The 27,712-nt window shown below is 38.5% G+C and overlaps 1 protein-coding gene across 4 annotated transcripts in view; it reads left to right on the top strand.

Moving 5' to 3' along the window:
- The window catches only part of ZC3H12C (zinc finger CCCH-type containing 12C), a 48,006-nt gene extending 21,004 nt beyond the window's left edge, over window positions 1-27,002 (top strand). For all 4 annotated transcript variants that reach the window (XM_044441950.1, XM_044441951.1, XM_044441949.1 and 1 more), the window contains 5 exons: window positions 5,490-6,253; window positions 14,781-14,920; window positions 18,251-18,485; window positions 19,541-19,647; window positions 20,369-27,002. In XM_044441950.1, the coding sequence (XP_044297885.1) occupies window positions 5,562-6,253; window positions 14,781-14,920; window positions 18,251-18,485; window positions 19,541-19,647; window positions 20,369-21,765 (2,571 nt within the window). In that variant the 5' untranslated portion in view covers window positions 5,490-5,561 and the 3' untranslated portion in view covers window positions 21,766-27,002. The remainder of the gene's footprint in view (window positions 1-5,489; window positions 6,254-14,780; window positions 14,921-18,250; window positions 18,486-19,540; window positions 19,648-20,368) is intronic.
- Window positions 27,003-27,712: the final 710 nt, after the last annotated feature.

Raw genomic sequence — 27,712 nt, 5'->3', positions numbered from 1 at the left:
ACATGCTAAGATCTGGTTTGTTTGTTTTTTAACTAAAAAATGCAGTCTCCCTTCTCCTTAAAATGTGTTGCTTAATTTTAATACATTTAATGAGAAATGTGAGAGGAATGATACATTGCCATAAGCTTGGAAACAGCTAATGCTCATTGGGAATTTTTCATAACTCAGTATATATATTTGGCAAGCTAATATTCAGCATTTAACAGACCTAGAAGAATATTAATCTTGTTTGGTAAAATGAGCAGCTATAAGTCTGGGAAGAACTTCAGTTGTCTGTATGTAAGTGATGGATTGAACTTCATGTGACTACATAATGTGCATTGCCAGATTCAGTCTAGCTCCATTAAAATCAAAGTATTTTTTTGCCATTTAAGTTGGTGATCTTGGTGTTCTCAAATCTGTGTTTGTGTGTGCATGCATGCATGCATGTGTAAACATATGGGCATAGGTATAAACTTACATGTATGTACGTGCGTATATGTATGTATGGTGCATGTGTATACATAGTATTTATGTATTTTATATATGTAGGTGTGTGTTGAATTCTTTTGAATTACCATTTCTATGATCAGTTCAGGCATTTGGATAAGCAATACTTAACACTTTATTTTTTGAGCCAGTGCCAGAGTTCCCCTAAAGAGATGGGTGAAGATGTTCTTGTATTAGTTGGAAGGAAGGGGAGCCATATGAAAGGGTTAAAAAGAGGTTTGCATTTCTGCCACATGCCCTATTGTGTGAACATATGCATAAGTCTATTGAAAGTTTTCAGAAGATGGGCAGGCCACCAGTTGCTGGTCTCCTGCAGTTCCAGTAGACATCTGTTGCCCCAGAGCATTAACCAATCTGTTCAATGGGACATCTTTCCTTTGTTAGATGGAGGGCTGCTGTCTGCATCACTCTCTGAAATACAATGGTAATTAAATACAAAAAAAGTTCTGCAATAGATATTTATTGCATATTCATTATTTTCATTTGCTTTGTTTACAATATCTTGGGCACTTATAACACTTGCCACATTCTAATCTTAACCATATTTTAAAGCTTGTGTGATTTCTTCATCCCCCAGTAAAGCATTTCATTTAAAATAAATCCATTAAATTATTAACATTGATGCTATAGTGGAATGAATTACTAATAATGCTAGAGTGCACTGGATGAAATGGGCCAGGTAGTTCTGGCACACATTTCCATAGACTTACTTGCCAAGATTATATCCTAACAAGTGCATTAAATGTTTCTTTCCTGTTCAGTATGAAAATATTTAAATAAAAGATAATATTTCAGTCCAGTTGCCCATTTAAGTTGCACATTTACTGTACATCAGTGTACATTCAAGTCAGGATTTTAGTAAGGCCTGCATGCTTAAGGAGGAGTGCCTAATATTTTCAGTTTAATGGCAGGGAAGGGCTGGGAGTTGTAGGACTTTTTTCCATCTAAACATATATAGGGTTGCCCCCTTAGAAGGGAATGGGGTGTCATTTATTTATACTGTATAGGGCATCAAATGGTATTTCCAGAACTTGACATCTCATGGAACTGTGGTTGCACATTTTTGTTCAAATATCCAGCCATGACTCATTAAAAACACAATATAGAGATGTAGAATATACTCTTGCAAATGTTAAAGTGGTGTCATGTTTTACAGATAACCAGCTTACCCTGGCTGTAAGCCTAGATAAGCTTACCCCCCAGTAAATCCCACTGAATTCAGTGGATCTGAACAATTGTGCATATGATTTTGCTATACTGATTAACTACTTACTTTTATAAAGTACTATGCTTTCCCCATCTTGGTAACTATAAATGATGACAATTTCTTCTAGAGAATGTTGAGATGATATAACTGTCTTATTCCAAATATATATTTTTCAATAAAATTTATCATAATCAGTGAGTTTTTGCCAAATATGTTTTTGATTAGAATTCATGCTTTTTGTGTAAAACAGTTCTTTTGTAAAATGTATTAGTGTGCTTGAGCTGAATTTAATTTGTGTGTTTGTGATTCTAATTATGAAGATCCTCTTATAACATCTAGCTGGAACTCTGTGACTTTTACACATTGACTAATTTGTATGTGCCATGTATTTTTCTTTATTTAATAGTCACACTTTCTTTTATAAGGTAGCTGTACATTGAATCAATCAAGCAAAAAGATATTTCTAGTGCTTGCTTCTCTGGTTTACATCTTTCTTACCTCTGTTCTAGTCCAAACAATATACTGACACCACAATCAGAAATGTATTACATGGAAGTAAATACAACTGAAATCAATGGTGGTAGTTTCCAGATAGCAATATATTAAGTGCCAAGGCAGTATTTTATGTTGCATGGATTAGTGAGTGACTTGTCATCTCAGTGTATTCCTAATGCAATAGTTGAGCCAGCCTAAACTTTTCAATGTAGTTAAAAGTGTTACCCATTAAAATACTTCCTCAAGTCAGAGCAGATTGCAGGGTTTGTAGAACAATGATGTCGGAGCTTCCAGATTGGTTTGGCAGCTGCATTGTTCTCCAAGGGTATACCAGACACACTTAAGTCCCCGTCTTTTTTCATAGGCTTTGTTCATACCAAATTATTCTTGCACTCTGCTAGCATTCATGATAGCTTGTTAAAGGAACGCATCCTAGCAACGAAAGGCTGGTTGCTTAGCAACATAGCTTTCCATAGGTTTTTCTTGTTTAAGATACTTTTTGGTGGTAGTTTTATGAAGGCCGCCAAAGTGTGGGTTTGAACTGTATTCTTTTATTAGGATACTGTTGTGATTTCTTACTGGCAATGGGTACGAGTGAATTACAGCAGTTAGTAAATCACCATGTTGTTCAGCTTTACTTCCTGCATTCACCATATATTTGAACTGCAGCATTGTTTGAATGAACCTAAAGATTGCTATTTTTATAAAGTCAGGTCTGTTAGGTCTTATTGTTATTAAAATCGGTATCTTTTTAATAGCCATTTTTAAAATTGGACATTGTTTAAACACAACTGGGGATTCCAAGAAAATGAACAAGAGATTTAGATTAGGCATACCACAAACAAGGTACAGAATGAGACAATGATTGTCTAACACTATGCAACTTTGAAAACTTGTTTTTAAAAACTGGGCAAGGAGCCAGGTATGACAGGAGAGGAAACAGCAATATTAAGGATAAGAATTACTAAATGGGAATGAATTAAGCATCTTGTTTGTTTTAACTTGTATCTCTTACATTTATTAGTTGCCCTCTGACACTCTTCCCACTTGGCAAACAAGTAAAACAATTTAAAATCGTATGCCCATAACAATCATTTCAAATAAATTCTTCTTCCTCTCCTGTACTTTCATTGTTTTAATTACTGTCTGTTTGGATCCCTGCCCCACCCTCAGTGTTAGAGCCAAACTTGCCCATTCTTTGAGTAGACCTATTTAATACAATGGGATTTAGGTTAGTCACAAATAATTAAGTCCCATTGATTTCAGGGGATATGACTAAGTCTGGCTCTAACCAAAAGATTTTGATTCGTTGTGAACAAAAGTGTTCAGTAAATTTAAAACTGCTGCTGTCCACCTTCATTCTTCAGAATAGGATGAACTATGAATCTAAATTTTTAATGAACGGTTTAAAATCCATTTTAGATAACAACTTAATTCTCTGTTTCTAAAATAAACTATATATTATGAATTACCAGAGTTTAGCTATTGGATAGTATAATTAATTAATTTGTGTCTGTTAGCCCTAATTCACGGTGCAGAGATCTTGCAAAAGCTCTGTTAAAACAGGCTGTCTGGAATAAGTTGCTTTCTCTCTGCTCCATTAATCTACTACATCTATGTAGTGCTGGATAGAGGGTTCCAGCACAGGAAAAAGAGAGAAAGAAAAAGAGCATGTATACATAGTGGTTCTTGTCCGGAAGAGTAGTCACCAAGCCAGGACTTTCTTCAGTGTGATGATTGCCATTTCAGTCAATTGGGATCAGTTTGCTTCAGTGTTCTCTTTTTTTTATATAGTTGTTTAGACACATAGGGTGCAATCCTTTACATGTTTCTAAACTAAACAAAAAAGTTCTACAACTCTTACCATTATCCAGCTAACATGGAGACTTTGCAGGACTTTTTTTTTCCTATCGAAACATGCACACTAAATGGCTTTGCACTTTTAAGGGGGCAGGACTTTTTAAAAGCAACCAGCATGCATAGACTTTATCTACACAATGGATATTGTTTGCCTATCAAGTGGGCATGGTGGTGAGCTGGCTTTCCAGTATCTGGGTGGGCTCAGTTCTGTTCCCTTCTTTTGTGTGTACAAAGTTGAAGCTTTATGTGAACCACCCCCTTGAAATAAATGATTGCACAACAGCAGTTGGAGAGGTTCAGCATTTACAACCACTGAGTTAATTTTAATTGCAAATATGGCCACTAGCTGACAATGGTAATTTTTGTGCTGCTCATGGTGTTACAATCAACATCTAAAAACATACGATAATATTATTTTTCTGGCAGTACAGTGGCAATTATGTCAGAATTCCAAGAACAAAACCAGAATGGTGAACAAATGATGGCTTTTATAAATCTTTCTATGTAACATGTGGCCTCTTTCAATGCTTTGTGGCTTGCAACATCTGGAAATAGGTGAACAATAGGTACCATGCCCTTGTATTTGCCTGCTGTCTGCTTTTGGAGCTCTGTGCTCTAATTTCTGAGGACGGATGATGCAGGAGTACATGGGACAGACTGGGTGCAAAGGTTCCATGGAAACTAAAGAGAAGTCATTGATGAACTCCCTGATTTTGCAACTGAGAGGGAGTCTTGCCTAGATGGTACAAGTGGGCTGAATTTACAACTGTATCAGAATGCTTAAAGAATGTGATAAATATTGCAAAAATGAAAAGTTCATAGCTGTTTGTTTCTGATAGAGGAATGTAGCATGTCATACTCTGTTAATAATTTGAGCAACTATTGTAAACTTGTGCCAATTGTGTATCATGTATTTCAAATTTCATGATGGCCATTAAATATTTGTCAGAAAATTCATATTTTAATTGTAAATAGATATTTAGACATTTCTGCTGTACTATAGCAGTGTATGGCTTTAGTAAATTTAGCTCTTCCTCTTATGATATAGTCTGTGTTATGTTTGTATTATGAGTACTGATGATTCAAAGTATATAAGTAAATCACTATTAAGCAAGCTTTCCCATTGTAGAAATGGTAAAAGGTTTTGTTGGATTGGGGACTTGACATCTGGTTGAAAGCCTATTCAAGTGTCAGAGGCCAGCATTAATTTGGTAAAACTTGTTTCAGAAACTTGACAAATGCATATTTGTCTGTAACACAAGTGTACACTGATCTCTGAACACAGCTAAGTGCTAGATCTGTCTCACTTTGAGCAGATTAAGATAGTGGTTTGCATCTGATACTAGGAAGGGAAATAAACTTGGTCTTAAGCAAATTGCAGAAAAAGTTCCAAACTTAACATAACCAACTAGTTCTAATTTTCTTATTTTTTCTTTAGGAATACAGGATACTTTATATTCAGGAGTACAGAAAAACCAACAAAGTGGAGTCAAGTACATGCAGCAGCTTCATGGGCTTGAAAGATCATTTGGGGCATGACCTAGGCCACCTCTATGAGGACACTACACAGACTCAAATAAATGTAATTGCACCTTGGTCAATGGTAGAGAAACCTACAATGGATAAAATTAACTCTAGGAAGGAGGATGCTAACAAGGAGACTTCTGAAGAAACTGCAAGTTCCAGTTGTGATTCTGAAGAGAGCACAAATTCTGATAATGAATCAGAACAGCCAACTGCAACTGGAACAGAACCATGCTTCTTACCTAAGACACACAGACAGCTGTGCAGGTCTCCTTGCTTAGAACCACATATATTGAAGCGTAATGAAATTTTGCAAGACCTTAAACTGGAGGAAGCTCAGATAGCATCTAAAGAAATTAAGAAGCCTCCTGATGTGGTGAAAGAATATCAAACTAAACTGGAGTTTGCACTTAAATTAGGTTACTCTGAAGAACAGGTTCAGCTTGTTCTGACTAAGCTTGGTACTGATGCTTTAATCAATGATATATTAGGAGAACTTGTCAAACTTGGAAATAAAACTGAGACAGATCAAAGTGTAAGTATCATTCACACCAGCATAATGCGAGAAGCATCTTCGGTCGAGTCTCAGAGATCTGACTCTCCCCTTCAGGAGGATGTGCCAGTGGATGGTGATAACCTGAGACCAATAGTTATTGATGGCAGCAATGTGGCAATGAGGTATGTTGTAGCAGAATGATATTACTCATATATTAGATTTAAACTATAACACTTAGAGCATCTGTGTTAACTCTTCTATTACTCATGCATATGATAGTAATGCATGAATAGTGTGGCTACACTCCAAATGGAATTCACCCAACAACAACCCCCCCCACACCGCAAACAGAATAGTAAGTAATTGCCTATGTACAATAGAAGTTGTTAAGACTTAAACATTCCAGGAGTAAAACTACTGAAAATAGATATGATTGAGAGGTTCTTGAATCTAAAGTCAGCTAGAGTATCATAGCAGTACCTAAAAGTCTGATGTAATTGGGCTATTAGACATGTACAGAAGATGTCTGCAAAAATTCAGGCTTGACAGAAAATTTCCTAGAGAAAAGCTTGGGTGGGGCAGAAAAAGAAGTAAACCTCCATGGGAGACTAGCTACAGTTTTTATTGGTAAAAAGAATGGTAGCAATAAAACTCAGTCTTTTACAGATTTGTAAAATCCTTCCTCCTAAACTGCAAAGCCTTAAAAACATTTACAAAAAGAGTTAAAATTCTTCAGTACAATATATTTAGAACAATATGCAGAGTGAAATGGTACAAGGACAAGCATATCTTACAGTAGAGATTTAGCAGTCTGAGATGAGTATTTTAGAAAGATATATGTTCCTAATCAGAGAGTTTGCAGTTCTGTTCCATAAAATGTATGCTTAGAACTCAAGAAGGGATTTACTCAGTGTATAGTGCTGTATGTTATTCTGTCTAACTATTACCACTGCTTTTAATGGATGTTTCTGTTTTGTGAAAAGCTTAAAATATCAAAATAAAAAAAATAATAATATTTGTGGAACTGCACTAGAAAATCTTCTGGAGCATACCTTGTTTGCAGACTTAGCTGTATGAAAACAAGTTAGGAAAAGTTTCCTAGGCACTGACATTAAATGAGCTTCTATAATTATTTAGGCTTAGTACATTAGTGCGCTGGTGCAGGAGTCACAGCAGAGCTTGCCTGACATGGATCAGCAGGGTATCTAGAGACATCCTAGGCCACACAGAAGGAGCCTGTTTTAGAGCTCCTGCCCATGCTATTTCTAAAAAACTGGATTAATTCTAGCCTGGGAAGGATCCACAAAGTGGGCTTCTACTAAGTCATTTCTCATACTGTCCCTGTGGGTCATAAAAGAATGTGGTGCTGCTGTAGCTCTCATGGTACTAGGCTACTGTAAATATTGTTCCTAAAGGGAGTGCTGCTCTCCTATACTTTAAATGTGTGACTCCCTAAATCAGTAGCTTCCAATGTTAACTAGAAAACTATAAAAACCTGCCATAGCTATGAGATTTCATCCAATATATTTTGCCTTTCATTTTGAATTTCTGAGGTTGGAGCTGGGACTCTGACCTCACCTTTTACTATCTAGTCTCTGTGTAACTTACTTGCTTACTTGCAATATGTGTATGTATTTCCTAGTAACACATTCTATGGGAAGTTTGCAGTAAATGAAGATTGGACAACCACCTGTTGGGGATGGAGCCAGGGGTCAGACTAGATGGCTCAGGAGGCCCCTTCTGACTTGCTTTGTTTCTGTGTTAAACCTATAAAGGTGCCTGTGATGGGCGTTGGCCGCTAAGGCGGTGCGAGTGCGGGAGGGGGCGCAGGCGCACGTGCGGTGAGGCTGGGGCGGACACACACAGAGATTGCTTTCTCCGAGTGAGTCCAAGACGATCTCCTTGTGAGCAAGCCGCCACTGGGCGTGCATGCAGCGAGTCCAAAATCTCTGAGGTGGGCTGGATAAATGGGTATAGCAGGCCGGATCCGGCTTGCGGGCCGTAGTTTGAGAACCCATGCTCTAGCATCATGAATATTCATGTCAAGGTCCTTCAATACTTTGAGCAGTTGATGCAGAGAGAGTCACAGGTTGCCTTTGCAAATGCTTGGTGTTTGTCCTAATGGACTATGCAGGACATATAAGTTCCTTCAGGATGCCAGTTCACATTCACATAATTTATTTGGAGGACCTTTTACTTGCATGTGAAGTCTGTGTGTGTGTGCACGCGTGCGCATATAATTTCTGTACCAGCCATTAACCAGGGCAGACTCTCTGTCCATATAATATATGGAACTACAAGTTAAATATATTCTACCATAATTATCAAAATATGGAGGGAAATCCAAACAAGACTTAACAGACAGCTATCCTTCAGCACAAGTTGTGCTAGAGGGAATAACTCCTACCATAATAGGAAGCTCATACTACAAAGCTACTTACCCAGAAGTTACCCATAGCTCCTTGTTCTATTCTGGGAATATTAGTTACAGCTAGTTTCCAGCTGTACTAGGAAACAATAGCTTACTTTTGTACTACAGCCATTCCACACAACCTTTGGATGCTTCCCAGTGTATTTTCTGCCCCATGAGAAGAGGCATTTATTTATTGATATTTACCCTGCTGTCCTACCAGGAACAATGATCCTCAAGGTATGTCATGTTCAGAACAGCAAAACTGAATGCAGCAAGTTTGCCCTGAAATATGTGATTTATGTTCAGAAGTTTCTTTTGCACTGTCTATAATTTTATATTTGATCCATTTTACTCTCATGTATCTTTTCTCCATAATGCTATAATGTTTAGTGTTTATAATATCTCTCACTGGTCTAATGATTTGTATGAATCCAGATGGGTAGGTTTTTTCACTGAAATTGAATCATGTTTACTTTCTTTTAAAAAAACCAATAAAATATTAAGGGTCTCTTCAAAGTAATTTGGATTTCCCAAAGATATTGATTAAGCTTTTGCTTATTATTTTAAAACACTGGAAGTTGAAATACTGGAGCAACTGTTCATTTTATGGACTTACAGCATGGTGAAAGTAATAATATTTTTAAATATTACTGACAGAAGCAGGGAAAAGAAATGGCAAAAAGTATGTCCTTTAAAACTATGAGTTATGAAACTCCAAATACCAAGCCTGAAATCAAATTCCAAGAATTAGCTTCCGTTATCTAGGACTCAGAATCACCATTTTAGATAACATCTCTGAATAAGCCAGAAAACGTATTTAAGATTTCTAGATGCTAGCATGAAGCTACCAAGTTCCAGGGATCTTATTTTCAAGTCCTGCTAAATAATAATTATGTTACTGAGGAAAAAATACACATTTGTTACCCTTCAGAAAGATCTCAGGTGCCGCTATATAGTTCTTCAAGTGTAATTCTTTAATGAACTAGGGTCACAACTCAATGTAACTGCTTCCATATGTCTAAGGGAGCCACACAGACACCTAGGGCTTTCTTAAATGTTTTCCCAGCTGCATCCAATGATATTGGAAGTTCCATTGACGTTCCAGTTGCATGTGCATTCAGTTGCCTGGTTTCATGAGTACTTCTCTCTATGACAGTGATGGCGAGAGACCGAGTGCCCAGACTGCAACTCAGAACCCACTTATTTTTCGCAAAGTGCCAACACTGAAATAAAACGTGGATTTGCTGACCACCAGCACAAGGGGGCAATGTTCCACTGATCACCAGCTTTTGGCTAGCTCTGAAAAAGGCATCTGAGTGTATTTTCTACCTGAGTGTATTTTCTACCTTTTGCTAAAATCACAGCCAGTCCAAGCAAATCCCAGGCAGCTAATGAGTGACTTAGTTGCCTGGCGCCCTTAATCTTTCCAAATATGCGCGTGACTTCTGGGGCGATCGCATGCCAACAGAGAGGGCTTTGTGTGCCCCTTCAGGCACCCGTGCCATAGGTTCGCCATCACTGCGCTAAAACATCATCAGCACTGGTTAGTGGGAACCAAGCATTTTGCTGACTGGAATGGCACTGAACTGGGCTCTCTGTACTAGGGCCAATATTTCAAACGTTCTTGGTGTACTCTTCAAACACTAGTTCCTGTCTTCATCCATCTCTGCCTTCTAATGCCACTGAAAGCAATTTGTTTTACCTTGCTATAGTGCAGAGCCAGCTCCACCATTGTTGGTATCATATAAATATTTTATTTACTTTCTGGCCAAGTTCATAAATATGTCAAGATCTGTTGGGTAGCGTAAACATTAGTTGATGCTCTTCATTTTAAGGACTGCATTTTCTTCATTAGGTTGAGCTAGTAAATAAGAAGTAATATATAAAATCTCTGACCCGTCCCTCATTTCACTGGACCAACTAAAACACCCTAAGCTGAATAATGGATTGTGTCCATTCATGGTATCTGACTTGTAATAATCACACCTCTATATTGCAACCCTCTGAGGCATATCAGGTCTTTAAGAGGTCTCCCACCTCTTAAAGAGTACTCTGTGTGTGTGTGTGTGTGTGTGTGTGTGTGTGTGTGTGTAAACAAGGGACAAGTGTGTAAGAGAAATTGTCCAAAAGTAGCTGCCCAGATTTGTGAATCCCACTAAGGCAAAGCTATCATTTGAGGCAACCTTATGTCGTCTTCACCTGAAAGGGCAGTTTTCTGTATACTGAATGTAATTATATACTTGACATTTGGCCAGAACACAGTTCTTTTTGAATAATCCTATAGTGATCATATAAGGATAAAGACCTCTGCTTGAAATCCTAGGGCAGTTAATTGCAGGCTTCCCACTGCCTTTAATGGAATCAGGCTTTCATGAAGCTGGTCTTATAGCTGCCATCTGAGTACTGAACCATGCTAAGCTTGTTCTTAAAAGTACATCCAATTACATCAAGTGACATGTTCCTGTTTCCCTGAAACTGGTGATGGCAAACGTAATACTGTAATAAACAGTATAATGATAAACAGGACTTTTTTTTTGGCTCAAGACATAGAAAAAATATCATTTGCTCCCATTGCAGCCAAAAGGCTTCAATATTTTTTTTTCAAGCCATATTTACCACAACATCTTGTAGCTCCAAGTCATGGGGGCAGGGCAGGATTTACATGATTATAGCTTAGTGAAAATGTGCTCCAAAGCTAAGCTGCCTTGATGTTTGAAGTTATTGTTGCTATTTACAGCAGCATATAACTGACAGTTAATTACATGAATTAATTGCAGGTAATCAGTTGCTTCATGTACTCCAGTGTAAGACTAACTGATGGGTTCATTGAAGGTAACTTCTACTTCAAATGGTACAAAAACAAACTTGGGCCCTCTTGAATGTATCAGCTCTTCTAAGATGAGTAATTTATGAGCTCCATATATAGATGCTCTGAAAACATATATTAGCACAGAGCCGTTAGGATTTTATTTATTTAAAACATTTCTATGTCGCCCCCATCACAACAAAGCTTCGGGGCAGCTCACAAAGAATACATACAACATACATAAATAATTAAAAGTTTAAAATAATTAAAATTATTATTATTTTAAAAGTTTAATTTTAAACTTTTATTTTTCCAAATGTTGTGGATGCTGTTTCACAGTCCCCCATGTATGAGCATTATTTTTTTTCTGGCATCAGAATTTTACTGGGAAAGTCCTTATTGATGAACTAGGCTTATTGGTGAGCTAAGAAAAACATTTAGGGGTTATTGGTAAGTGGCATAACTGACATTTTATTTAAAATGAAAACAAGTAGTTCTAAAACCTGTTCTAGATGCTTTGGCAGTGAAGGTTTCTGAAGTTAATACATGGCATCTTTAAGGAAGCATTAGTAATGATGAAGACAAAGCTTCCATATACTCTTTACTTTCCTGTGGTGTTTGGCAGCATCTGGAGATGCAGAGCTGATAATGTGAGGACTGGAAGAGAGTTCAGCAGTTTTACTTATTATAATGGGTGGGAAAGTTCTTAAGAAAAATGCTAATACAGAATTAAATGGATTAGCATTGAAATGCAGTGAAAGATAAGACATTTGATCTTTTATACTGATTGGTCACTAAATTCAAGAAACAAAAGCAAATCTGAGTCAATACTTCTTAAAGAACCAATGACACCAGATACCCGAGAGTTCTGTCCTAACTGGGAATGTGGAATATTGTACCCCATTCTTTTCAAAAGATACAAATCCATTAGTATCTGTTTGATTGCTGTTACCAAAGGGTTTTTTCCTATACAAGATACTTATGCTGAAGCAAACTTTAGAGTGCAATCCTATGCATGAATCTTAGGACTAAGGCCCATCCAATTCAATGAGGCTTGTTCCCATATAAATGTGTTTGGTAGGAGTGAGCAATGCATGAGCTCCATTTTGAAAATAAAGCCATTTACATCCATGGAGCCTTTGAGAAAGGCTTGATCATCTGGGGCTTTTCAAAGATCATTTCTCTGGCCAACCAAGGATTGCCCAGCATTGTTGCTAGAATTGCAACCAAATATTTCTGCCCTTTTGCTTCACCATTGCATCCTCCCCTCTGCCACAATCATGATTGTGCTTGAGAAATGGGTGCATGGGGATCACTCTTGCCTAAAAGCTGCCATGCAGTTTTTAAAGCTGCTCACAGTGGTGGATATCTCTGTGTTCCACTGTAGGAAGAAAGCTCTCCTGAAGCGCTCACCATGTCTTCAAAGTAAAAGCCCTAGATGTTGTAGCCTGTCTCAGAGGTTCCACATATTGGGGATTACATGAGCAGAGCCAGCTGGAGCCCAGATAGCCCAGGAGACCCCTTCTGGCATGCTTTTTTTCTTGTTTGAATGTTTCTATATGTAAATGACGTTATCTTTGCCAATCAAGTCACTGCACACCTCCAAAGAATTTAGCATCATCTTGTCAGTTATACTGGAGAGAAATACATACAACCCAAAAACGCTTAACTGAGCACGATGCAAAACCAGTGGCGGCACATTAACAACCCTTGAAAATATCTGAGGCCTTCAGGTTTGCAAGACTGGCAATCCACAGACAGTCTTGTGTGTGCAGTCATAGAAATAGCTGGAGAAGCATGGAACTTGAACTGTTGCCACAGGGAAGGGAGGCACATCTCTACTGGAATGAAATGAGAGTCTAGGCAGGGAGTTGTGTTTTATTTTATACACACACACACACACACACACACACACACTTCTATCCTGCCCATTAGCCAAAGTATAGTAAGAAAATAACAAATATACAATAAAACAATATTAAAACCATAATGTATAGCAATAATAATATAAACTATTCCATAGGCTCAGTTCACTAAACCAAAGGCAAGGCAAGTAGCTCTAAAATAATACTGTGTGAAATCCCCATTAAAATTACATTGCTTATTAAAATAATGGGTAAATAAAAAGGTATTCAGCTGGTACAGAAAAGAATAGGTATCATGTGAACCTCTTTGGGAAGCCAATCCCAGGGTTCCCCAGGAAGGACCTCGGAAGATGAACTTAGGGACTGGATAAGCACATAAAGGAAGACAAATCCCTTTAGATAACCAGACCCCAAGCTGTTCATGGCTTTAAATATTAATGTTAGCACTTTGGATTGGGCCCAGATTTCAGTTGGTTACCAGTGAAGCTGACAGAGGTCTGACGTTATGTGTTCATAACGACCAGTCCTTGTCAACAGCCTTGCTGCTCTGTTCAGGACCAACTAAATTTCTGGACCATCTTCAAAGGCAGCCACGCATAGAGAGCATTAGAATAATTCAATCAAGGGGTTAGCAGAGCATGAATTACCATTGTGATGTTCTGCCTGTCCAGATAGGGTCATAGTTTTTAAATGGGATATCTGTTTCAGCCACAGAAATGAAGAAGTATGCTCTTGTGGCTGAATGAAATTGGCAAGTGAACTGCATTTTTGGAAGAAACCATTAAGTTGCTAGATTGTTCATGCCTGTAAAAGTTTTTTAAAAGAGAGAAGCAGTCTCTTGGCTTTCAGTCAGACAACTGATACTACCTTCTACTTATAAATAGACCTCAAAACATAGTTGCATCCCAAGTTTTATTAGGGCATTTCTGACTGATCACGTGAAGTATATTCCGTTCCCAACCACATTTTGGCCATGCTTCAATGCTTGCATCTCTGTCCTTTCTGTAGCAGCAGCCACTAGCCGAAGCACCATTTGGCCAGTCATGGCCCTCACTGCGCTTGCTTACCTAATATTTCCGGGATTAAAATACTGCGTTGCCTGGAATGTCCCCATTAGAAAATCACAATAAGAACATTTCTGAGGAGAAGTAAGATGCACTTTTGTAATTCTCAAAGAATGATATTGGAGAAGGAACTTTGCTCTCTTGTAAAGCAATGCACCAAGGACAACATCTTGTGCGATTGAGATATGCTTTTTGAGAAACACTGTTGGTCTGAAAAGTTGTGTAAAGAGAGATTCATATAATAAAAATCACACATAAAATACTTGCTGTGTTTTTTAGAATACTTCAAAATGAAAAGGCCCATTTCTGCTTTGAATATTTGCCTGTACTGTATTTACACACTTTACTATTAACTTAATTTGCAGGTGTCTTTCTTTAAAAAATCCTAAGTGATTTGAGGCTGTCTATAGCAGTGAGGAAGAACTGCAAGTGACCTTAGTTTACAAACTGAATTTGGGAAGAAATGTTACAAATAATCTGATGTATTTGGTAAACTTAATCCATACTTATATGTGATGGTTGTAATATAAGAGAGAAATGATTTTGGGATGTCTGTTTCAGCCATGGAAACAAAGAAGTATTCTCATGTCGAGGGATAAAACTGGCAGTGGACTGGTTTTTGGAAAGAGGCCACAAAGATGTCACGGTGTTTGTGCCAGCATGGAGAAAAGAACAGTCCCGACCGGATGCTCTCATTACAGGTATACTCTGGTCTGCCTTCAGCAGCTTGATTTTAGAGAGTCTGTGGCAATGCTAAGATGACTTTGTTTGGCTGACTGAGGAAATACTTCAAAGACCAAATGCTTATGTACACACACCAAAATGCACACTCTGAAGTAGCTTCTGTAATGCAAACGTATCACATTTTAAGGTATTCTGCCAGGATTGATGTGGTATTTGTGGGAGTGATCTTAAATTTATGGAAGATACATGAGAATATTTATTGGAACCTGCATTTTCAGAGCCAGTTATATTTCTGATTCCCAAATGTTGCAGATAAGGAGGTGCCCTTTTCTGTCAGAACCTGCTGTCGAGCTTCTCAGAGCCACTGACGGAGCCAAATGCTAGGGTTGATAGACCTTGGCCCTGAGTCGGGAAACTGGTTCCTAGATTATTGCGTTTTAATTTTTAAAAAAGAATACAGGTGCAGTCCTGTGCAAGTTTAGGCGGAATAGTCCTGTGACTCCAAGCATTCTCTAGCCAGCCATAGCATTGCTCCCTTAATCAGTTTCTGATTAAGTATTTAAATCATGTCTCCTTGTCAAAGCTTTCAAGAAGAATGTTCTCTATAAATGGTTCTCCTCCCTGCCATGGTGTAAACTAATGGAGATCCTGATGAATGGAAAACTGCCTTTTCCAGTTGCAAATAAGGGCATAGGGTAGTATCTAGTCAGATGCTGTGCCCCCACCATCCTATTTACAGCACCCACTGCTTATACAACAGAGATTTGGTGCTGCTGGTAGTAACCCTGAATAAATGAAAATGCTCTTATCCTGAATGAGAAACAAATTAGTGGACCTCTGCTGATTTGTCGCATTCAGAAATGGCCATATCATCAAGATTGGGGAGGTAAGAACATACCCTTTGATATGTATATACAGGGTAGACTACTACTGCATATGTGCTATTCATTACAAATGTGACAAGAGTCCTGTATCAGGCCAAAGCGAGGTGCCTGTGGGAAGACAAAATAAATTAGCTATACCACGAACTGAGCATAAAACTGACATATTTAAAATAAATTAGATAAATCATAGACAATTAAATTTGATTGACATTAAAAATATTGATCAAATAAAGAGGTCTTGACCTGGCACCAAAAAGTGTATAATGACAGCACCAGGCAGACCTCTCTAGGGAGCGCGTTCCATAGTTGGGGCGCCACTGCAGAGAAAGGTCTCCTCCAAGTACTCTGTCTCCTGTCCTCTTTCAAAGAGGGTTCCCGGAGGAGGGCCTCTGCTGCCCATCTTAGGAGGCGGGAGGGCATATAGGAAAAAAGGCCATACTTATTTTCTATGTATTTGTCCAAGGTGCTAGCCATCACTTGTCATAGCAAATCCCATAGTTTAACAACATGCTGGGTGAAGAAGCACTGCCTTTCATCTGTTCTGAGTCTCCTATCATGCAACTGCATTGGATGACCCCTGATTGTAGCATTACATGAGAGAGGGAAGAACTTCACGTCGATTCGAGAAAACTGTCTTCAGTAAATTCATGTATGATTTGTGCAATATGCCTTCATGAGGTACAATGCATTTGTTCGACTATTTCTGTGAGAATGTGTTCATTTGTTACAAAAATAAAGAAATCAGAAGTTCTGATGTTGCTTGTGAAATGGAGTTTTCCTGACTTCTCTTCCCACCAGTACCCCAAAGGGCATCCTTAGGGATCTCAAAGAGTTCTTTCAGAAAAGCATGGGGGAATGAAGTAGAAGGGGGAATCACTGAAAACCAGGAGGAAGCAGGGCTTCACCATGGAAAGTACCCTGTACCTAATTCTGTGTCACTTTCTGCATTGTTGCAGCCTTCTCTGCACGCCCCCCCCCCCTTCACACTTACGTTCATGGGTGTCTTCCAAATTCTGGAGATACTTTTGGAGCTGCAAAGTGAAGAATGAAACAAGAAAGGGATTTTACATTTTGTCTTCCATTTGTGCAGCTTTGAATCACACCCACAGTTGTTGTAAATCTCCACTCTCTGTATTTCCAGGAAACCCTCTGACTAGTTCACACTTTAACGTTTCCTACATGACTGTAATCTCTGATGTGGGTAGGGATGACACTTGTGTGCACAAATACCACTCATTTTGCTGGGAGTACAGAAGTCAGGTGCAGTGAGCCAGAATCCCGCAATAGAATGAAGTAACTGGATGGCTACTTTGCTTCTGATGCTGTAATTCGTCACCTACCCCACTATCATTCTGCAGACCTTTAAAAAGGCTTGTATAAAGTATCCTACTTGATTCATATTACTTTGTGGATAAGGTATCTAGATGACTTTGTTATGCTCATTGTTTTGATTTTATCATCAACTGAATCATTATTGTGCTTTCTGCTTGCTATATTGTTATGTACAGTGCCCTGAAATCCCTTGTGAGTGAAGGGTGGTTTATAGATTTTTAAAAATAATGATAAATAATATATTTTGAAGTTCCTTCTGGGTCATCTTAGGAAGATTTTTGTTCTAAAATAAATTGTTGTAAAATACTGTCAGGTAAAAATGGTGTGTAAAGAGTTTGTACAGGGTTGTCATTAGAAGCTGCTTCATGGTGATGGAAGACCTTATTCTGAACACTTGGCTGCATAGAGTCATAGAAAAATAGAGCTGGAAGGGACTTTTAAGACCATTGAGTCCAAACTCCAAGTTAAAGCCTCCCTGACAAATGGCTATCCAGCTGTCCCTTGAATGTTCCAGTGTGGTTCCTCCTAGGTCACAGGTACCATTGCCAGACTGCTGTAACAGCATCATTCAGCCTTGGGTCATCTTATTTTAAGTAACTATATACGTGACTCCTTATCATCTCTTTCAGATGCAGTATCCAAGGGATGAAAAGGGAGCTCATTGTTGAGTTGGTTTTATCCTGTGGAGAAGGAAACTGCTCAAACTCTGATTTTGATAATAAGTTAAATATACATAGCTGTGTGATTAATGATCACTTACATTCTGTTAAATGGGAAAGTAGAAACTTCATTATGTTAATTTATTCTTCAGCAAAGTAAATAAGAAAGTTCTTTAATCTGAATGACTGGTTTGGGCTGCAGTAACACCTGGTCCTAAGTGTAAATGTGACTGTAATGCCTGGGGGTAATGGCAATTGAAATAGAAACACTTTTAATGTGCTGTTGGGTGTCAGCCATCTGCTTCCAACAGAATTAGAGCTGCTTCAGTTTACCCAAGTCATCCTAGTCTGATATTTTGATCTCTCATATTGATTTATTATATTCTGATCTATTACATGAAAAGTTCAATAGGCTAAATTAAACCTTTACTTCTTTTTTAGCACTTACTTTTTTCTCTCTTAATATTTCTAGATCAAGAAATCTTGCGTAAATTAGAAAAAGAAAAAATTCTTGTGTTCACCCCATCCCGCCGTGTACAGGGGAGAAGGGTGGTGTGCTATGATGACAGATTCATAGTGAAGTTGGCCTTTGAGTCAGATGGTATAATTGTATCTAACGATAACTACAGGGATCTAGCTAATGAAAAGCCAGAGTGGAAGAAGTTCATTGATGAACGGCTGCTGATGTATTCATTTGTCAATGACAAGTACGTTTCATTTTTTTCTTTTCTCTTCTTGGAAACTGCCAACAAGACCTGAGCATTTTATGAATGAGCAAACACACACACACGCATGAAATGGAATGAATTTTGAGCACATTTAACTGGATGGGACTGAAGCACATGCAGGTTTACAATTGCAGGTTTACCATTCTTGCCGTACCCTTCACCTGTAGTCTCTTGTAGAAGTATTCATCCACCCATCTCCTTGTCCTTTCCACATCTGGCATTCAAATAGATATAACTGCCATTATCTATTTATTTATTTATTTAAACCTTTTTGGACTGTCCCTTACCGTAGTCTCAGGATGGTTTAACAGCATACCACTTGATGTACACAGGATACTCAGTACTCTGGAGGTGCAAACTATTTTTATTTTGTCACAGAATTTAAGTAAACCAGAACAAAAAACCCCAGGGAGTGGCACCCTCCACCTGGTCAGAAGAATCGCCTACTAGCAGCATTTGTCTAGAAAAAGGTTTAGTGTATTAACCTTTGTTCAGTCCATTGTCTCATGCAGACACTGATTAGCACATCGGCAGTCCCACCTGTTGAAAACGAAAAGGAGCAGTAGCACTGTAGTCATCAACAAGCCGATGGCAACGCACTACAGAACACAGGGAACCCCATTCAGCATCTTCATGTAGATACTGAATACCATGAGGAACAAAACCAGCCCGTGAGGAACACCCTGCTGCAGTGTGGGCCTCTGCACAGAGCACGTGCATCAGTTGCTAGTCCGACTGAGCGATGGATTAGGAGGCCATGCGCCTTCTCCTCTGCTTTCCAGAATGGAACATCAGTCTGCTTGACGTGCAAGTTGGGCTACCATCTGCAGTACTATGCAAAGGCATAATTTTCCGTTTTTATATCTAAGAGTAGTTTTTTAAAAGTTTAAAGTTTAATGCATCTTTGCTGTAAAACATAAGTTTATATGTTATGTTTTTAAGTTTAGGGGGTTTTTTCGGAACTCTGTGAGGAATACATGTAAAATTTGGGAGGCTGAATGCTTTTTTTTACTGATTTATTTTATGTCCTGTAGATTCATGCCTCCTGATGATCCTCTTGGCCGCCATGGACCAAGTCTGGATAATTTTCTGAGGAAGAAACCTGTTGTACCTGAACATAAAAAGCAGCCATGTCCATATGGTAATTGTATTTAACTAAATATAGTGTAAGAAATGATTAATTAATCATTTAAGAATTTGTTAAGGTTTGATTGCTAATTTTTCTGGACAAGTTGTTACAAAATTTTGTCAGACCTTTCATTAGATAATACTTAAATGCAGAGTAAGCCCTTAGCCCAGTCCTTTGATTTGAGTACAGTCCTAGAATCAAAAGAAATATTTCAGAATCTGTAGTCCAGTCAGCCAATGTTGTCAGGTAGTTATGGTGCAAATTCAAATTCAAACTCCCACTCATCCAAGGGTGCTCCCAGGAGCCTTGTGCAAGACAGTATTTTGACATGCAACTTTGTCATTTTGAAAATGTTCTTTATTGTTCTATCCAGTTTTCTGGCTGTAGGTAATAGCAATTTCTAGAAATTAAAACAATAAATAGTAAACTAATTAGCATGCAGCTTTATTATGTTGCTCTGAAATTGTTTCTCTCTCTCTCTCTCTCCCCACACACACACACACACACACATGCACACACACTGTCTAGCATACACATGCACACACAATTGCTGATATCATTTCTGACCCAACTGCAGAATGTTTAGATATCCTGAAAACCTTCTTCCTGATCTGCTTAATTCACTATGCACAGTTTTGGCTATTTTATTTTGAGTCCCTTTCCTATAAGCTCTTAAAATTGCTATAGAAATAAAATCTGTTTCCTTTCTCCTTTGTTTTCCGTTTTTATACAGGGAAGAAATGCACTTATGGACACAAATGCAAATACTACCATCCAGAACGAGGGAATCAGCCTCAGAGGTCAGTAGCTGATGAACTCCGTGCCATGTCTAGAAACACAGTGGCCAAAGCTGCTAGCGAAGGAGGGCTGGTGAAAAGCAACAGTGTTCCTTGTAGCACTAAGATAGATAGCACTTCAGATCTCAAGCGAGCTGCTCCAAAGAGGCAATCCGATCCTAGTATAAGGACTCAAGTCTACCAAGACTTGGAGGAAAAGCTTCCCACCAAAAACAAGTTGGAAACCAGGTCTGTACCTTCTTTAGTTAGTATACCGAATTCTGCTGCTGCAAAACCCCAAAGTACTGCACCTTTAAGCAATGGCCTTCCATCTGGAGTTCATTTCTCGCCTCAGGATCAAAGACCACAGGGACTGTATCCTCCAGTGATTGTGGGAACCAAAAATCATGGAACGCCAATGCCTTATGAGCAGTATCCCAAATGTGAGTCTCCTGTGGATGTAGGCTACTATACTATGATGAGTGCATATTCAAACCTAAGCATCTCTGGTCCACGAAGCCCTGAAAGGCGATTCTCTCTGGATACAGATTACAGAATTAGTTCTGTAGCCTCTGACTGTAGTAGTGAAGGGAGCATGAGCTGTGGCAGCAGTGATTCCTACATGGGCTACAGTGATCGATCCTATATGAGTTCTCCTGATCCCCAGCTGGAAGAGAATTTAAAGTGCCAACATATGCATCCCCATAGCCACCTCAATTCACAGCCCTTCCTGCAGGGTTACCACGATACACTAACCAGAGTGCAAAGTTACAGTCACGAAGAACCAAAGCATCATCACAAGCCTCCCCTTTCTTACATGGCTGTGCATCTTCAACATCCCAGCGTTGGTGCCCGTTCTAGTTGTCCCAGTGACTACCCCGCTTCTCTGAATTCACAACCCTCAAAGAGCATGCATCTGGGGAGAGCCCTCGTGTCCACGAGGGTAGACAGCATATCAGACTCGCGTTTGTACGATAATTCTCCATTAAGGCAAAGAAAAGCATACTCTGCCCAGGATGGGCTTGGTAGCTGGGATAGGCAGGGCTATGGGGTTGATGCGTACGGCTATCGCCAAACTTACTCTTTGCCCAGTAACTCCAGCCAGCCATGTTACGAGCAGTTTGCCTTCCAAAGCTTACCTGAGCAGCAAGATCAGCCTTGGCGGATACCTTACTGCGGAATGCCACAGGACCCTCCAAGGTATCAGGACAGCCGCGAAAAGGTTTACATAAACCTGTGCAACATTTTCCCCCCAGACCTTGTGAGAATCGTCATGAAAAGGAATCCTCACATGACAGACGCTCAGCAGCTCGCTGCAGCCATTTTAGTGGAAAAATCTCAGCTAGGGTATTGACAACAATGATGCATCTTTGTGGTGTCTTATTAGTTCAGTTTCAGCTGTAATGCTGAGGGAGGTTTGCTACAATAGCATTTGTGATCTCCTTCTCAGCAAGGAGGTCATCTAGTAATCCATTTATGTGAAATACTGTGCCATGGAATCCGTATGTACAACCCCATGCATTGGAAGTAACAGGATCTGCTAGAAATGCTCACCTGATTTTTTTTTAATCTCTTAACTGGAAGCTCTTTCCAGTTTAATATATTATTATATCTGTCGTCTCTAGATAAGAATCTTTGGTGCATTGGGGGTTTTATATGCAGCACTTTCTAATATTGTTACTTGTTTATTAAATTATTGGGTGTTTTGTCCTCCAAGTGTAAATGTTTTTTTAATAGCTGCAGAAACTGAAGAGGATTTTATGCACCCAGCAAACGGTTTTATCAAGCCAAGCTTCTTAGGAACTATTTTGCAATTAAGTTATTTAATTTTATTGTGTGATTTTATTTGTGCATTTTATTTATAGAAAACAAAGGTCTTCTACAGCACTGACTTTATTTTTTATGTGTGAATTACCAGTTTTGAAACTGAAGTGGGTAACAATATATTAGTACTTTATAGTATGGCACTTTTTCATTTGTTTGGTTTGGGGTTTTATTTGAAATTATTTGTTTATTACTGTTAATTTTGGTGCAAGCAGAAGCAATCATTAGGGGAAAAACCTGCTATCACTAATTTATTATGTAGAACGTAAAAGCCTTACGTGCAGGTTTGGAAGATAGTGAGCTTGTCCAACTCACAGTTGTCTAAAATTAAGCTACCAATATATCACTTTAGGCAACAACATTATCCAGTTGATGGACACACTTTGATTCATCAGAAATGGCAACAAAACAGAGATTTGTTTTAGGTGTATCTCTTGCTCTTCTAATTCATGCACAGGTATACTGGACAAAATGTTTTTTTCATAAAAAATAGCTGTTTTTAATGAAATGAATTGTTCTCAATGCAATTTTTGTATATAAGATACTGTGTATTTTTCATGCTATTTATCAAGGCTGGCCTAAGAAGGTTTTATGTTGTGTGGACGATATGCAACACTTTTTATTGACTGCACTGTAGTAATAGTATTACAGCCAAGAATGGTCCATTCTTTTTTTTTCCCTTTGGTGAAATACTGTAGATGTTCTCAGCGTTAGTTTGTCTGGCCTGTTGTATTATGTAGGCCTGATTCTTTTCACAAACAATGTAGTTTTAGAAGCAGACAGAACCGTCTCTTCTAGTATGAATAAGGGAGATTTCTGGTTTAAGTCGTGGGTTCTGCTAGCTCTTTTAAAATGTAATATTACATAGATTAGTTACTAGTAGATATCTCAGTCAGTGACTTCTCTGTAGGCATTGTGATCAGCTGCTTACACACTAGGATTCCCTGCGGAACAACACACTGTGATGATTCCCAAGTTTACAATATTATTGTGGATACCTGGGTGCACAGCTGCAACTTGAAGACCCCGTAGAACCAGAAAGTACCTTTAACTGTTGATACAAATTGTATCTTTAACTATGAGAACTATTTTAATGTATAGATCTAACTTTAAAAAAACACATGCAGAAATGTGTAAAGATGATTTTAGACTTTTGGGCAACATTTTATCTCTTATTTTAAAAAGGGTAGAGTTCAAATCCCAAAATTGCATATAGGCAAATAGTTGGGTGGTTATGACACATACAGCGGTTTTTCTATGTAACTATCCCTCACCTTCTTTTTCCTTAAAATAATTGTTAAGTGATGTAATATATAAAAATAATGGTAAAATGCTGCCTAAAAAGAATGTCCAAGCACCTTTTTCACTACTCATGCAGCACTGTGTGTTGCAAGAAGTAGGATTTTGGTATACAGTAAATGCTCCTGCAAAGCATTGTGCTTATAGATGTATCCAATAATCTGAACCATGTTCAGCAACTTTAATTCAGGAGTTACTCTTCTACACATATTCCACTGTTGACTAACAAGACAGGATCTCTGTTCTGTTGGGTCAGCCTTCCCCAGTCTGGCTTCCCCAATGATGACCAGAGTTGTAATCTAACACCTTCGGTTGGTACTGGGTAGGAGAACCTGCATTAGATTCATTTCCCTTCCTGTAGGTTTATTCTGTCCGTTTCTCCTGAAGAGGAACTTGTTTTCCTGTCCATTTCTTTTCTTCCCCTCCACCCCATTCTTGCATGCCTTTGTGAAATATGTGTGAACAGAAAGGTTTTATATTACATATTTCTTCTTGAGTGCCCCATCCCTACAATTGAATGAAATTTGCACAGAAGCATGGCTCATTTGTTACAGTGGGTATCTGCAGAAAAGTTTCCTAATAGTCTATTCCAACAGGTGATAATTGATTCATGTGTTGCTTGTGGCTTATAATGTAACTCTGCATTTATACTGTATTCTTTAATTCATGTGTCTCTCTGGGTTCCTGCCACTAGGGACTTCAAAATGCAAAATCATATCTTCTTGAATAGAATCACGTGATCCCCCACCCCCAGTTGGTTGATAGTGCACTTCATGTATAGGCTTGACCATTTCCTACTGACTGTGAAAAAGGGGTTGCTTGTGCACTGCCTGAGCTATTGACATGTATGTGTAATGAAGGATGGATTTAAATATATATCAGATGACAAACTTACAGGACTAGAGAGTGCAGAACTCAAAGCAGTTCTATTTTGGTGTTACCCTTGGTTGTTGACCTCTGTTCTTTAATCTTGGCCTTCTTTATGCACCATTAAAAGTGGATACAAAAAGCCCCAGTTACACTGTGTTCTGCTGCAGTAGCTTTCCCACACTTGCTTTATACTTCGCAAGGCCCTCTATGCTTTGAAGGCACACTACATGATAAGAAATGGTTCGCTTGGCCTTCACTTTTCCAACTCTAAACAAATCCTAACCTTCAAAATGGATTAGGCTAGGTCCAACAGCAGCAAGCCATTCCCTGTTGCAAGAATTCTTTTAGAAAGCTTTTCCAATGACCAACATGTATTTAAGTACCAAAATTAATTTTCTAAGTGGGGATTGTGTGGCATCTTTCACCATCTTGTTGGTGTTAATTCTTTCTATTACAGACCTCTTATTATTGACAGCATTTTTTAGTTTGTTTCCTCTTCCTCCTCAAAAAGTTGTTCTTCCCAGACTCTACTCTAATAGGATTACAGAAAGGATAAACCAGTGCTGGAGCAAAGAACAGTGGCAATACTAGGTAAATTTTGTGGATTTTATGTCAATTACTTGATGCAAGTATTAGGTAGAATTCAAATACGCACAAGCACAAACACCTGCACTCATTGTGCTTAAATGGAAAGTTTGACTTCACGCCTGTATAGGAGAAGCCTGGGAGAAGACTTTCGTATCTCAAGGAGAGCTGCCCTGACCTGGAGCCTGAAGGCATTTCCAAGAGCAGCTGATAGAACGGGGTGCTTAAAAGGCCCTGTGTGGACTGGAAATCCTTGTACAGAAGCCGTGGATGCAGGCTTATGTAACTGCAAAGTCAAAACATGTGCTATACCATTTTAGGAGTCAAATATGGGCTTGCTTTAAGTGATCACAGTAGATGAATTTAGTGGAAAAATTTGGGCCTTGCTGAACACTGAAAATGGAACTGACTCTTTTGTGTCTTTTCTATTATTTGAATGCACTTAACAAATGGGATGTAAATTAACTGAAAACTCTGAAGTATGTGAAATTTGAGTAGATAGGCATGTCTTCATGTATGTAGTTACACAGCATTATATTTATAACTCAGCCAGCCAGCTAGAACACTTTATTAAATCTGGCTATGACAAAGTGTTTTTAAAACTTTCAAAGCACATTATCACATGATCAAAGCACGGTGCCAGTTTGTTTACTTCCTAACCTGACTCCAGAGGCATTGCAATCAAGTACACAGGTATCTGAGATTAAATCCCATTGAACTCTGTGGGGTATATTTCTGAGCAGACTTGCACAGTTACTCTGCTTTGATAACTTTTAACAAGTTACGACAGTATTAACTATCTCCTCACAGCTGTGTATCTTCAGTATTATCCTTTTATTAGCCATGCCAAAAACTAGTGATCCAGCGGAAGGTTGTGTGGCCATGACGATTCCTTTTTCTCTCTATCCAACATACACTAGAATATCATATTGAATCTAATGACAGCTAATTAATAGAGAATATTGATTAAGATTTCAGCATGGATTAGGTTCTCCAAGTATTTTCTGCTATCCTGGCTGTTGGGACATCTAGTCTCTGTAACAGTATTTTCCAAACATTCTAAAATGTGACTGTAAATTGTTTATTCCGCCATGTCCCTGTAATTATCTTTACTCCCCGTCCTTCTAAAAAAATTAGTTACTCTGATCCAAAGTTGAAAAAGTGGAAGGCTTCAGACTGGAAGATGCAGCTGAAATGGAGAGTTGGGTTAGATTCTGGAGAGTATAATGTCAAAAAGTAGAGATACCATAGAAGACCTCACACAGCAAAACTCAAAACTATATGCTGGGCATATGTATCACGTCAATTCAGAATGCCTTCATGGTATCTCAAGATAAAACCAAATATACTATTCTTGTAAAGCATTTATTTCTTCCAGATGTTAGATTCCTCTGAGTTAGGATTTTTAAACTGTAAGGGTTGAATCCAGACTTAATCTGAGAGTAGACCCTATTAAAAAATCAGTTGGACTTAATATAGTAATTATTGACTTGTCCTGTTATAGGTCTCTTCTAACTATGACCTAAGTCTGGCTACAATCCTAGCAGTGTGTTTTGCACAAGTTGTACTGATTCTGTTTAGCCTCCCTCATAACACTGCTAGACTTTAATTTGCCTTCTGAGAGTTTCGTTTAAATTTGATTTAAGAGCTTGGATTTACACTTGCAGCTGGATGAGGTCGTGAGGAGGAACATTAGCTTTATGGCTGAAAAGGAAACATTAAGACTCCCCTCTTTGCTGTCCTGGTCTTTTCCACGCTAAAAGATGGTGGTTTTCTAACAAAAAGTTAGAAAATGTACAGTGTGAATTTTTATAATGTGGGTATTCACAGCATCATTACCAAATCACTGCAACTTTCTGAAGCACCCGTGAAAATTCTGCTTGTTGTACTGATGTAAGTCAGCAATAAAGCAGTTTAAATCTGTCTCAAGTTAATCTAAGACAAAGCAAAGCTTTGGATGTATGTTGTATTAATTGTCAATGTGAATTAAAATGAAACATAACTTTGAACTGATATTTCATGTGTGCCTTTTTCTTGCCTGTTGAGCTGACTTCACGTTTCCATCTTCTCCGCATTACCAATTTCTCTACTTTTTCTGACTTTTAGTACTTCCAGTCTCATCCTTTCTTTGCTCCCCCACCTCCATTTTTCTTTCTCTTCCCACATTTGTTTTCCTGCCTGCCAGAACCATAATATTGGTTTCCCAGGAGTTACCCAGTTTCTAGCTGTCCCTCATGGAAAGTTTCTGTGCCAAATTGCATCTCAAATTCAGGTCCTTGTCCATCCTAAATGGCTCATTAGAAGGCATACAAGGAGACACTGCTTCTCTCTCTAACTGCCACATTTTTCTAGAGCAGATTTACCTTAGAATGTTTGAAAATATGAAATTGTGCCCTTGAGTGGATGTTTCCTAACGGTATTGGAATGTGGAATAAGCAGTCAATTAAAACTATTCTTCTGCATGTTACAGTTGTTATAAGGATGTTGTTTTGATACATTCTGTATCTGGGAAATGGATTACCCCTTGTGTTTTAAGGCAAAAAGGAACAGCCTTCTATTTAGAAAGTGGTGGAGGTGGGAAAAGGTGGAAAGGACAAAAGTGTATTTACAAGACAACTTAAAGCTTCATTTTGGCCATTGATTTATTTTAAATGGGCAAACGCTTTAGGAAGTGAGCTGCATCATTATACTTTATCAATGGCAGACTTTTAAGATTCATAGGC

This window comes from Varanus komodoensis, unplaced genomic scaffold, assembly GCF_004798865.1.
Source record: "Varanus komodoensis strain SLA01 unplaced genomic scaffold, ASM479886v1 scaffold4, whole genome shotgun sequence".
NCBI lineage: Eukaryota > Metazoa > Chordata > Lepidosauria > Squamata > Varanidae > Varanus > Varanus komodoensis.
The sequence above is the reverse complement of the archived record's forward strand: the minus strand, read 5'-3'. Positions and strand labels throughout refer to the sequence as shown.